Consider the following 13,468-nt stretch of genomic DNA (forward strand, 5'->3'; position numbering starts at 1 on the left):
TTGACGTTTTCCTTATTAGTCTACAGACATTCAATGGCTCACCAACATTAAGAGCCAATACAGAAGGGTGGAGAAAGGGCATCAGGAGTAAAGTCCTTGCCCTGTATGCATGAAGACTGGGTTTGGATTATTAGAACCCACATAAAGTCAAGTGAAGTGACTTACACCCGTAGTCCTACCATTGGGGAGGCAGAGATGGAGGATCCATCCCACAGGTAGAATACTGCAGGGAATAGACTTGAAATGGGCCACAAATTCTGTTGTTACAGTGATACTTGAAGAATGCACAACACTCTCCAGCCCTGCTGTTACTATTAATACAAAAGTTATATTTGTAAAAACTCACATTTAGTAAACAACATCCAGGACTGTTATATCTAAGCTATTTTTAGTTTTCTGCAATTTGACACTACAACTGTAGATATAACTAGTCCCCCTCCCCCTATCCCCAGACACATTTTACATTTAAACACCACATTTCACAGAGTAAATACAAACTATCTTTTTTGTTATACCTAATAAGATGCCTATTCAGCTTATTAGAGTCATCAGTGGTACTTAAAGGCACATACTACATGGCTGCAGAAGCAAATAAATGCATTGAGAAAGGTCCAGGCAAACTATAAGAACCATCTATGACTCACAAAGTTTAAGACAGGAGTAAGGGGCTGGAGAGATGGCTCAGCAGTTAAAAGCACTGGCTGTTCTTGCAAAACACCCAGGTTCAGTTCCCAGCACCCACATGGTAACTAACAACCATCTGTAACCCCAGTTCCAGGAGATCCGATGCCATCTTCTGACTTTCACAGGCATTGCACAACACGGGTGCACTTACATACATGCGGGCAATTCACTCATACACATTAAAGAAAAATAAAATTTAGGGAAAAAAATTGCTTAAGGAAAAAAAAAAAAAACAGGAACAAGATTCGATCTAAAAAGTGAATGAGCAGAAACAATGTTATTGGGTTTTGAAAGAGGTTATCAAAAAAAAAAAAATCTGCCTACTATTTCTAAATGGCTGGAGATGACGATAAATGCTAGAATACTTGCCCACAGTCCTAGACTAAATCCTTAGCATAGCAAAACAAATAATACACTGGGAAGGGGAGGAGGGTACTGTAGTATCTTCTGTAGTTTTAATTTTTCGTAATTGAAAAGTTACAAAGGTATATAATATACAGGTAGCAGACAATCTACCTAATAAATTTAATAATTTAACAATTTAATAAAATCTTAAGTTCCAATTTATTTTACTATTTTCACAAATAACACATACAGAATTAGAAAATTCAGAGTTAGTTAACCCGTACTAGTATGTTTGTTAAGATAGAAAGACAGGGCCTCTGTTGCCATGGATATACTAGTGTACACTAGAAATCTTTACTTGGAGAGGCTGATGGCCAGAACACGAAGTGCAATGGAAGCAATCATCTCAGAGATCTCCTAAAGCCTCAGCAGAGCTGCTGGTATTGTGTGAAAGAAATCATTAAAAGTACAGAGCTCAAACTTAAGTTATCCCAGTAATATTCAGCAAAAGCTCTTAGACTATGCCAAATTACTAAAACAGCATAAATTTGCAACTTTCTTTTAAATAACCATTCTTTCAAGCCTGGTCCACTATTTTTCACTGAAAGCCAACTGGCTAAGAATGTTACAGACTACACCAAAATTAGTAAGTGATACATCTATCAGTATTCAAGAAAAAACTGAGGGGCAGGAGAGATGGCTCAGCAGTTAAGAGCACTGGTTGCTCTTGTAGAAGACTCAGGTTCAGTTCAGCATCCACATGGTGGCTAACAACCAGTTCCAGGGGATTCAATACCCTCTTCTGACCTCTGTAGACACTGCACAACACAGGTGCACTTACATACATCTAGACAATACACTCATACACATAAAATAAAAATAACAAAATATCTAATAAGAAAAAAATTGTAACTGTATCTATCAAACGTACTAAAAACAGCAAAAACAAATGAGAGCAGGAAATATAGGTCACTGATGGGCCCTTGGTTGACATGCACAGGACCTGGGCTTGATCCCTAACACATCATCCTCATTTTCCACCCCATACAAAAACGGAACATGCACAGAGAGGTAAACTGAACTTCATAAACATTCACACTTTGTACTTCAAAGAGTAACAGCAAGAAAACATAACCAACTTGTCAAATCCACATAATATTGGGAATACAAAAATTCAAACTCTTAAGTATGACATCAGAGTACAGTCTTCACTGAATTACCAGCCTTCCTTAATGAACATAAAGGCTGTTACGGACTGGCGAAATGTCTCCACAGGTAAAGGAGCCCTAATTTGGGCCTTGATATCAATGCTCAAAACCCTTGTAAAGATGGAAAGAGAACTGACTCCACAAAGTTGTTCTCTAATCTCCACACAGGCACACAGACATGCACAATTTTTTTTTTTCATTTTTTTTTTTTGGTCTTTTTGAGTCAGGGTCTCCCTGTAGCCCCAGAGGGCCTGGATTCGTTATGGAGACCAGGCTGGCCTCGAACAAGAGATCCACCCACCTCTGTGCCACCAGGCCCAGCCCACAATAACTTTTTTAAGGTTGCTCAATAGAGCCAGGCATGGTGGCTCACACCTTTTAAGCCCAGCACTCAGATGGGTCAGAGGCAGGCAGGTATCTGTGAGATCAGAGTCAGCCTGGTCTAAATAGAGAGTTCCAGCCCAGCTGGGGCTAGAGATCCTGTCTCAAAGAAACACACACACACACACACACACACACACACACACACACACGACTGCTAAATAGAAAACAAGTGTGAATCTGACTCCATGTGTCCTTTACAGGGTGTCTACATACCATTCGATTATATTTTACCACAGTAAGGTAATATATTTTTTAAGTTAGGGCATGGAGCCTGTCAAGAGTAACCAAATATCCACACTCTGTTTACCTTCTGTGTTACTGACTGCTGGCTCAGGGGTGATTCTCCCATCATTAATGTTTGAGTTCTCCTCATTGGCATAAATCACATGGTCATCTTCTCTGTTTTCTGGCCAGTGCGGTACTTCATTTGCATCTGCTGAACAGCTGCACGCACTCTCATTCTTGTTGAAATATCTCTGTAGCCATCCTGGAACAATGTTCTTAACAGATTCTGTAACCCTGCTAAGAATGCCCTGTTGGGAAAAACACATAGGACTACTTTTAGGGGACCTAAGAAATCACATACAGAAAAGTCATGCCAAGCAAAAGACAAATGACAAGTGTTTCCAACAAAACTTACTAAAATCCCATGCCTGTCACAGTGACATAATAGTATTTTATAGGCCATCAAATAACCAAGATCTAGATTTAGTAAGAGCAGCACGTTTCAATCAAAACTTTCTGAATACCACAATATTAAAGGACACAATGTAAACCATTTCAAGAATTATTTTATGTCCCATTCTTTAAGACAGACAACATTCAGAGCTGAGGATAGAGTTCGGCTGGCGCAGTGCTTGCCTCCCATGCAAGAAGCCATGGGCTTGATTGCTCAGCAATACAAAAGGAAAAAAACTAGACAAAATATGAGGGAGTTTCTTAAAATAGGGGACAAAAATAAACATAATTCAAACTCAAGATCTCTTTTTGATGGTAAAATTTTTGTACTATCAGATCTTCCCTGAAAATATAGGGAATTAACCCTATTATGGCAACTTTTAAAGGGCAAAGCTTAATGTAGTATGATAACTATCAGCACTAACATTAACTCGGGCACTGTTCTAAGTGATTTATACATATTATTATATATGTAATACATGTATGTATACATATTATTACATATATACATACATGTATCAGTTTAACCCGCACAGTAACTTTATGTAACTGGAACTAACATGCCACTTTATGAATAAAGAGCTCGGGACATAGCTCAGTTGTAGAATGCTTGCCTATACATACAAGGCCCTGGGTTCAATCCTCAGTGCCATAAGAAAACCAATTTATCAATGAAAAGAAAACAAAGTTAAGTAACACACCAAAGGTACAAACCACAATATCTAGGACAAAGTAAAACAGCATAAGCCTTGTGACTGATAGGGACCCTATGGTGAAACTGGGATACCTGCCTTCCTTCTGATTCACCCTGAGTAAGAATAACCTTCCATTTTTACAACTAAAAATCAAATTAAATAATGTGCCAGTCCTCTCAACGTACCACAGAAACACACACTGATGTTATTACTAACAAGAAAACAAAGCTAGCATAGCAAGCTGGGGTAAGATAATCAATGTCAGACAGAAACTTCCCTCATAAAGCAGCATTAATTAGGTTTCAGAGTCACAGAAAGAGGAGAGGGGGGTTAGCAGACACAAGGCAAATGAAGTCAAGGTAGAATACATCATTCTACATTGGAAGCAAATCTAAAACAGTAAAAGACTAAAAATCCTGTCAACAGATAAAACAATGTATCTGTAAGCCGGGCATGGTGGCGCACACCTTTAAATCCCAGAAGATTTAACTCTCTGTGAGTTCAAGGCCAGCCTGGTCTACATAGTGAGTTCCAGGACAGCTGGGGCTACAGGGAGACCCTGTCTCAAAAAGATCAAAATAAAAAACAATGTATCTGTGACATGAGCACTTAAACAATAATAGTAATTTCCTTGTTATATGGAAAAGTAGAAGTACAACTAGAAAGTATAATATATATATATATATTTTTATGTAGTCTCTAAGCAAAACTAACAGGAGCCTGGAGAGATGGCTCAGCAGTTAAAGGCACTGGCTGCTCTTGCGGAGGACCCAGGTTCAGTTCCCAGCACCCACATGGAGGCTCAAACTGTAACTCTAGTTCTAGGGGATCTTCCTCTGGCCTTCATGGGCATTGCATGCACAGGTGCGCTTACATGCAGGCAACATACGCTTACACAAAAAATAAAAAAGTAAACAGAAGTTTTAAAAAATTAACAGCTCTACCTGATAAACTCTATCAAACACATAAAGGCCAATGATTCTAGAATATTCACTACTAAAAATCAAACACTTTCCTATACCGCATACATCTAGACAATGTTTATAAAACATATAGTGCTAGTTATTTATCCCCTCCTATTTTAAAAGACTTGGAAGTGATTACAAGATAAAATACACTAAGAGCATCAAAGACCCCTGTGGTTCCTATCTATCTAAAGCAACTACAGAACTTGAAACCCATACCATATATAACCCAAAGTCACAGAGAGCAGTACTAGACATTTTTAAGATCAGAAAACAAAACCGAAAGTCAAACACATACAATAAAAATTCATTGGAGAGCATAAACTATAGTCACAGGCTTTCATTTTCTCAACTAAAATTTAACCAGCTAATCCAGCCTCAGCCCAGAGCAGCTTGGTAACGGAAAATTGCAGGACAGAATTACTAGAGGCACAGTGAATGACAGCACAAAGACTAAAAAAGAAAAGTACATTGCAGATTGGTCTGAACCCATTAAAACTAACATCTTGCACTTCAGTATCCAAATATAACTCTGCAGGTTAAACTCTCTAAGTCATGAATAAGTAACTTTGGGGTAACACACTCTAAAACCAGCACAATCTCTTTAGCTACAGTAATAGCATTACCTCAGGCCCTCCATCATCCTACTAAAGTATAAACTCTCAAGGTAGGGTTTGTCTGTTTTTAAGCCTTCCCAAGTGACTCTAATATATGATAATGGTTTGATAACTAACACATAGTTGAAAAGATTATCAGATCCATATCATAAGAAACTAAGATACATTTCAGGAAAACACCCCTCTAAAATATGCAAATAAAATCACACATTTTCAAAGACTTTAATTTCAGTTACTGGACAAGACAGACTTCAACCATTAATGAAACACTAAGAATGATATGATGAAACACAAGACAGGATGATCAGGAGCTCAATACCAGTCTAGGCTACATGACACTCTCAAAAACTGGGGGTGTGGGGATATGAAAGGTGTTAGAAAAGAGAAATGGTTCCTTAGGGAGGAAGTTTCCTTGGACACTTCAGGTCCTCATAGAAATGGGGTCAATGAACTTGATGAAAGGATGCTTTACATGCTGGACATAGTGTGCATACCTGTAGTCCCAGCACTAGGGAGGCAGAAGCAGATCATCACAGCTGGAGGCCAGGCAGGGCCACAGAGCAAAGACCCAAAGAGCTCTGCATGGTGGTAGACTCCTTTAATCCCAGTACTCTAGAGGCAGAGGCAGGAGGACCTGTGATACCTAGTCAAGCCTGGTCTACATAGCTAGTTCCAGGCCAGCTGGGGCTACAGAGAGACCCTGTCTCAAAAAGAAAAAAAGGGAAGACAGAAGTACTCAAAGAAAGGGTTCATGTTAAATTCTACTTTACCAAATTAACTTCCCCACCAAGCACAGAGGCCACTACAAGTTGCTAGAAGTTTCCTACAGACAGAACACGTTCTCTTAACTTTTCAATCTTGGAGTCACTTCCCTTCTATGTAGAAGAGTGTGCTGTAGCTTCCCCAGGATGGCAATCTATCAAGCAGGACAGTTATTTAGAGTCTGTCCATGGCCTCCACTAGAGCATCAGATCCATGAGAGCCAGTATCAGATCTCGAAATGCACAGATCAGCTGGTCCACAGGTTTACAGATGCTGAGGACATGTTGCCACCCATGAATATTCAGGGAAACTTTCTATTTAAAAATAAAAACCAAAATTCAAAAATAAGTATTTACTGGGTTTAAGGCTTCCAGCTTTATTAACTTTTTTTTATTTCTATTGCGTCATTAATCTCTTCTGCTCAAAATAAAAGATGTGAAAAGTCATCTTTAAGTAGGGAAAACTTAACTATCCTCTAGAATGGTAACACAAAGCCAACTAAATGAAGAGAACTTAAAAAAAAAAATGGCATCATGGTCTTAAAAATATTCGGGGGGGGGGTAACAACCACTCTAGCTCCAGGGGATCCAACCCCTCTTCTGGCTTCTGGAGGTACCTCACCTGGGGCATTTAACTTACAATGGTAAAACATCACATACATAAATCAAAAAAATTCTGTAGCACTATAACACGGTCTGTACTAGGTGATCAGAAATAATGACATTAGTTGGGTGTGATGGTGCACGCCTTTAATCCCAGCACTTGGGAGGCAGAGGCAGGCAGATCTTCTTGAGTTTGAGGCCAGCCTGGTCTACACAGTTAAGTTCCAGGCCAGTTTCAGGATACAGGGAGACCCTGTCTCAAAAAGACAAAAAAGAGAGAGAGAGAAATAATGACATTAAAGTTGAAGATTAAAGATGTGAGTTCTAAATTTAAATCCACTAGATTTTTCTCCCCTCAACTACTACAGTTTCTTTATTTGGAAACAGACATTAAGTGTTCAATTTGGGAACCAGAAGTAAATTCAATACTATATACAAATCAAGGACATTCAATGGGTAAGACACTGGTGATATATTAGTGTTTCAGATTATACTTAACCTCAGTTCAAGGATTCAGGAGAAGCTGGAGGAGCAGAAGGGATAAGAACCATCCTGCTATACTCAGACTTCATTTGTAACTAAAAACTTCACCAGAGACAACTTTCCAATTTGGCCAACTCCTTCCTATATTCCCTTCCTTCTTTATCTACAGAGTTCTCTGCTCTAGATTTTTCCTTTTACTTTTTATTCTACTCTTGAGTTCTGTTCAACTCCCTTTACAACATCTTTACTAGCATTCAGTAGCATAAAGACTCTAAAATCTCCCTCAAATAATTCCACTGGCTCTCCTTAACCAGGAATACGAACTGCAGTCCAGCATCAGTCTCATGTTTCTAAAGCCTTACTCCATAACACGTGGTTGTTTTGCTTGCTACCTGGCCTTCTGGACTGCGATGAGACTTGTCCCTGAGCCTTGAGTCTTCCAGCGTTCCCTAAACCCCTCATCCTCCCTGCCCATTCTGCAGTTTTGTCACTAGGCTCTTCTTTCCAAAGTTGTCTGAGGTTTTTTTTGTTTGCTTTAGACTCAGGTCTCCCTTTAGCCCCAGCTGGCCTGGAACTCAATATGTAGACCAGGCTGACCTCAGTCATATGGAGATCTGCCTGGCTCTGCCTCCTGAATGCTGAGGTTAAAAGTGTGTACCACCACACCGGGTTTTATTTTCAAAGTCTCAATAAAGCATCTTCATAATATCAATACCAGGTTATTTCCACAAGGGAAAAAAAAAGTGTTTTCAAATTTGAATGACTTTAAACTAAATTTAATTTCAGCAATCTGAATTTACTTCCAAATCTAATGTATTGTCTTAAAAAAAAAATTATGGATGCTCTTACAGAGGACCTGGGTTCAGTTCCCAACACCCACATGGTGGCTAACAACCATCCATAACTCCAGTTCCAGGGGATCTGACCCCTTCTTCTGACCTCTGTGGGCACTGCATGAATGGGTACACTTATATACATACAAGCAATATACTCACACACAGAAAATAAAAATATTTTTAAAAATTATTTATGTGTGCATGCATTTCCTCAGGGATGTCAGAAGAGGGCGTCGGAGCCCCTGGCACTGGAGTTACATATAGGCAGTTGTGAGCCGCATGACATAGGTGCCAGGAACCAACTGCAGTCCTCTGAAAGAGCAGAAAAGCACTCTAAAGCACTGAGCCATCTCTCCAGCCACAGCATGGTCACATTTTTATAAGCTCTAGGTCAGTAGTGGCTAAGCTTATCCTATGTATCCAGGCCAAGTTCTCCAGTCATTTAAAATACTTTTCTGGCTAGAGAATTAAATGCCTACAAATAGTTAACTTTCACCTCCTTAAAATGCTAGCTGGGCATAGTGGCACACTTAGCACTTGAGAGACTGACAGGAGGATCAAGAGCTCAAGGCCAGCTCAGGCTACAGTGAGTTCCAGCTCAGCTTGGGCTAATACAGCAAAAGTAAGGAGAAATACTGCCCAATACTGCCCCATTACAGGCTCATGAGAGGCAGTAAAGCCACTAAAAATTACCTGTAAAACTGCCCACTTAAAACCACTAAGATTACTTGTAAGACCCTGCCATGCCATCTTTTTCTCACACCCCATGTTTGAATGCTGGGCATAAGAATTTAGTCCTTAAAACACACTATGAAAAAGACAGGCAAAAATCAAGAAAACTGAAGTATTTTATGGGCAGAAAAGGCATCTTATCACCCTATTTCTGATAATAAATTACATCTGACTGTAAAGCCGGCTTTTCAACACAGCATCTTTTATATACTTTTTTGCTTTCTGGGACAAGATCTCATTATGTAGCTCAGGTCAGCCTTGAACTTGTCCTGCAACTTTTCCTCAGCTTCCTGAGCACTGGAATTATAGTTCTGCACAGAATATTATTTTTTAAACATATTTCAGTCTTGATCATAAGCTAAGCAGCAAGCAGCAACAGATGAGAATCTGGAAAGCTAAGTATAATGTTGCACAACTACAATCCTAACCCTCAGGAGCAGAGGCAAGAGAAGGCCAGTCTACCAGGGCTATACAGCAAGGCTATCTCACCAAAAAAAGTTGAAAATACAGATTCATTACAATTTCAATTTTCCCAAGATTCTATACTTAATATAAAATGTATGTAACTAGTAACACCTGACCAAGTTTTCATTTTACTTCAAACTAGGTACTTGCCTCATTAGGACTTTCTAGGAAATGGAGGCGTATCAGGAGTTTTTTTGTTTTTGTATTAAAATTGGTTACCTGTTAAGATAACACCTAGGGTCAAACTACAAGCAGAACCCTACTCTTATTCACTAACTTAGGACTCAGGAACTTTTCTCCCTACATACTTACATGATTATTAAATTCATCAAAATTTCAAATGGGTTCTAACTACATACACCATTCTATAAACTGTATCTCATTTAGCTCTCAATTTTCATTTTACAGATGACAAAACTGAGCAGACTTTAAATATCCGAGTCATGGCAAAACAGATTTTCAAACTCAAGACTGATTCCATTAGAATATGCTTTCCCAACCAATTATTTCTATTTCTATATCCACCATGAAAATTAAGCACCTAGGATAAAGAAAATAAAAGATCAAAATTATTTAATGACATCTTAAGTTAAATAACCAAGCTATAAATACCACTTTTTCAAAGTTGAAAACACTCTTTAACCATCACTAGACAGGACATACTTGTGTCAAAAATAATCAAAATACACCTGACCATATAAACCAGGTTCTAGAGATTACAGTGACTATAGGGCAAATTCAGCCCTTGGCCTGCTGTTACAGAGCTAAAAACGGTTTTTACACTTGCCAAAGGGCTGTAAAAAGAAAAAGAACTGGCAGCCACAAAACTTAAATATGTATTATGTTTCCTTATAGAAAGAACATTTACCTACCCTTGGTCCAAGTTATTGATGAAGGAAGAATTCCTTCTCACCCACACACTTTTAGTAGTTAAATTCAGGAACTGACTGACTGGCAGGAAGACACACTATCAGCCAGCCATTCAGCTTCAGGATAGAAAAAAGCCAGAAAACCAACCAACCAACCAACCAACCAACCAACCCACCTCACATCACAAAAAATAAAGGGGGCGGGGCAACACAATGGGTCCTTCTCACCAGGAGGTGGTAAAAAGTTCTTCCAGAGGCAAGGTTCTGCCCGGTCAACTTAAGGTTTTTGTGGTAGCCCTTAAGAAAAGCAACCAGCTTGGCTACTCCACAGCGCTGCATAGATCAAATGGGAAAGAAGATTGAGCAGGTGACAAGAACCAAACACATCATCTTTAGTGACCTGGTAACACCCAACTAGAGAAATAATACCATTCCTTAAAAATACCTGGGTTAGCACCCAGAAGGCTTAGGCAGGAGGATGTCCCATTTGAGACCAGCCTGAAGTATATAGAAAGATGCTTTGTCTCAAAAACACTGACAAGTGTCTGGTTAACAAGACAGGTGAGAAGACAGATGAAGATGAGCACCGCGAATTGCATGGGGTCACTCTTCACCTGCTTCTACACTCTGGCCATGAGTCTCACTTTGGGTTGAAGTGCAGTCCCTGACCTCAGCTTCTCAGGTGCTGGGATTACAGGTGTGTACCACCACACTCAGCTACTTCTACATTTCTTAACAGTTGCTTCCTTTATTTAGTTGAGCAAGACAGGCTTCCTAACTCCACAACTTCAAACAAGGTGGTAGTTTAAAGATCCAAAGTTAAAAGAAGAAAAATGCTAAACGAGCTAAATCAGAAGTCACAACAGGAAATGACAAGTGAACTGAGCACACAGTACGGACAAAGTACGGAATCACAGGTACCGGTGACTGGTGAGGATCCACTAACAGGGCCAAGCTGCTCCTTCTTATTCTAATCTTCTACTTCTCAACCAAAGGCTTCATTTTTGCCCAGAAACCCTGAACACTTTAAGTAACATTAGCAGGAAACATGCCATGTCATGAAGCTCCTTGCTATATTCATGATGACTCAGCAACTGCTGCAAAACAGCCAGTTGACAAGAGGCCAACAGGCAGCAATGAAATCTTATAGTAAGTTCCAGTCAGAACTAAAAAAGGTCCTTGTTTTAAGACCAAAAAAACAGAGAAGTATTCTCTTATGTGTCCCCAGAATCTCTTTTCTTTGGTAGTTTCTGCCAATATTAAAATTTGCTGATGAAGAAACAAACACCTTTAATCCCAGCCCAAAGTTAAAATATAGTTCCTTTTAGGCCGGGTGTGGTGGTTGGTGCAAGCCTTTAATCCCAGCACTTGGGAGGCAGAGGCAGGCGGATCTTTGTGAGTTCCAAGCCAGCCTGGTCTACATAGTGAGTTACAGGATAGCTGGGGCTACAGGGAGACTCTGTCTCAAAAAGACGGAAAAAAAAAGTTCCTTTTTAAATTAAATGGCTGGAGCAAGAAACCACAGACAATTTATCCAAACTACCAAGATCTAAACCAAAACTATGCATTCTGAAATCCTATCTGCCCTAAAACTACTGGGAATGTAGTTGTTAGGCTTATTAAGGAATCATCTCTCCCAAATTAGATTTTATCGGAGAATAGTTTAAAACAAGTTGTGATTATAACGTAGTTACTTAGGGTATCAGCTCCTTTCTAAACTCTGTTCAGGTCATTCATTTATCTTTTTTCACAATTTTTCATTTTCCTGTAATAACAGAAGCACTCAAAGGCAATTATTCCTCAAAGAAACACTATGTATGTCTAACATACGTTGTGCAAAATTAGTTAAGGTAAAATAGCTGGGCTTGTGAACTGAATTCTAATTACAATCTGCTTGCAAATACTCCTGCTTCCAAAAAGAAATCTGAAAACTCCAGCATTCTGTACGGGTCTAGGGAAAGTAGTAACAGTGCCAAGTCTTCTAACCAATGGTAAATAACTTCTTAAAAGCTAAACCACAGCTTTTACTATTCAAAACTGTCCCTCAATTATTTTCAAAGATATGTAGAAAGTGATATAGTTTATCATAACCAAGCAAAATGCTTAAGTAGTCAATATTTACCACTATTTCAAATAAAACAAAGTCTACATTTAACGGTATGCAACAAGTTATCGGCCCTTTCTTGTTCAACAAATTTAAGACACACTTTAGTAGCACTGAAAAGTTTTTTAAGTGGTTTTGTTAAAATGGGTTTTTAACATTTTAGTTCTCACAAGTTTTTTTTTTTTAACTGGAATTTTTCTCAAAAGCAACCGTAAATGTCTCTTTACAACTGGGACCAACTCTTTATAACTGCCAACACCCAGGAAGCCGCCGGGTGGCTAAAACGTAAGACCACCAACACTCCTAGTGTGTGCCTTAAACTTCTAGAATACGCCCCATATTAAAATATTTGGCGTATGAGATCAGAGCAGGAGACCTGGTCAACTGGAGAGAATGGCCTCCAAACTAAAGAGCCGGGAGGAGAGAAGAGGGGAGGGAAGAGTCGCGCAGCAGAGAAAAGACGTAAGGGTGGAGAGGGACTTTCAAAACGCCCCAGTGCCACGGTAACTATAACCCGGTTTAAGGAGCGTGAAAGGAAAATCATAACCACTGTTTTCAGGTCCAAAAAGGCCGAGCTCGGGGGTTGGGGGAGGCCAGGAATGATTTAGTAAACCTAGACTAGGTCATTCCACGATCCGCCTAACAGCGCCCCCCTCCCCAAGTCCCTCTGGGCCCCGGCGGCACATTACCCTCCCCATGCACCCTGAACCCGCGGACGCCAGGAAAAAACAAAGCTTGCGAAGCGGATGGGCCGCAGCCACATCGGTCCCCCTTTTCCCTCGAGAGACCGTGAGTAATGTCATCAAAACCCCAATACCCGCCAAAAAGGAAATCCGAGCCTGGAATCTCTTTTCCCGCCCTACGCCGCAGGGCCGGGAAGGGGCGGCCCGCACCCCACGTGTGCGCCGCAGGCCCGGCCCGCCTCGGCCCGCTTCCCGTCGCCCCCGCGGCCCGAGCTCCGGCTCGGCCCGGCCCCAGGCCCGCCGGCTCGGCTCCACGTGGAGCCGTCGGGGCGCCTACCTGGTGCTGCGGCCCGGCC

At 40.3% G+C, this 13,468-nt stretch overlaps 1 protein-coding gene across 2 annotated transcripts in view; it reads right to left on the minus strand.

Annotated features, from left to right (window-relative positions):
* Nup153 (nucleoporin 153) overlaps positions 1-13,468 on the minus strand; it is a 61,214-nt gene that overhangs the window by 47,062 nt on the left and 684 nt on the right. Inside the window, exons 1-2 of one of the 2 annotated variants that reach the window (XM_008847063.3) lie at positions 13,450-13,468; positions 2,929-3,154 (exon numbers count right to left, since the gene is read on the minus strand). The exon at positions 13,450-13,468 is cut by the window's right edge and continues 684 nt beyond it. In XM_008847063.3, coding sequence (XP_008845285.1) covers positions 2,929-3,154; positions 13,450-13,468 — 245 coding nt within the window. The remainder of the gene's footprint in view (positions 1-2,928; positions 3,155-13,449) is intronic. The other variant, XM_029570382.1, reaches the window with a different exon arrangement.

This window comes from Nannospalax galili, unplaced genomic scaffold (assembly GCF_000622305.1).
Source record: "Nannospalax galili isolate Female #2095 unplaced genomic scaffold, S.galili_v1.0 scaffold923, whole genome shotgun sequence".
In the NCBI taxonomy this organism is placed as follows: Eukaryota; Metazoa; Chordata; class Mammalia; order Rodentia; family Spalacidae; genus Nannospalax; species Nannospalax galili.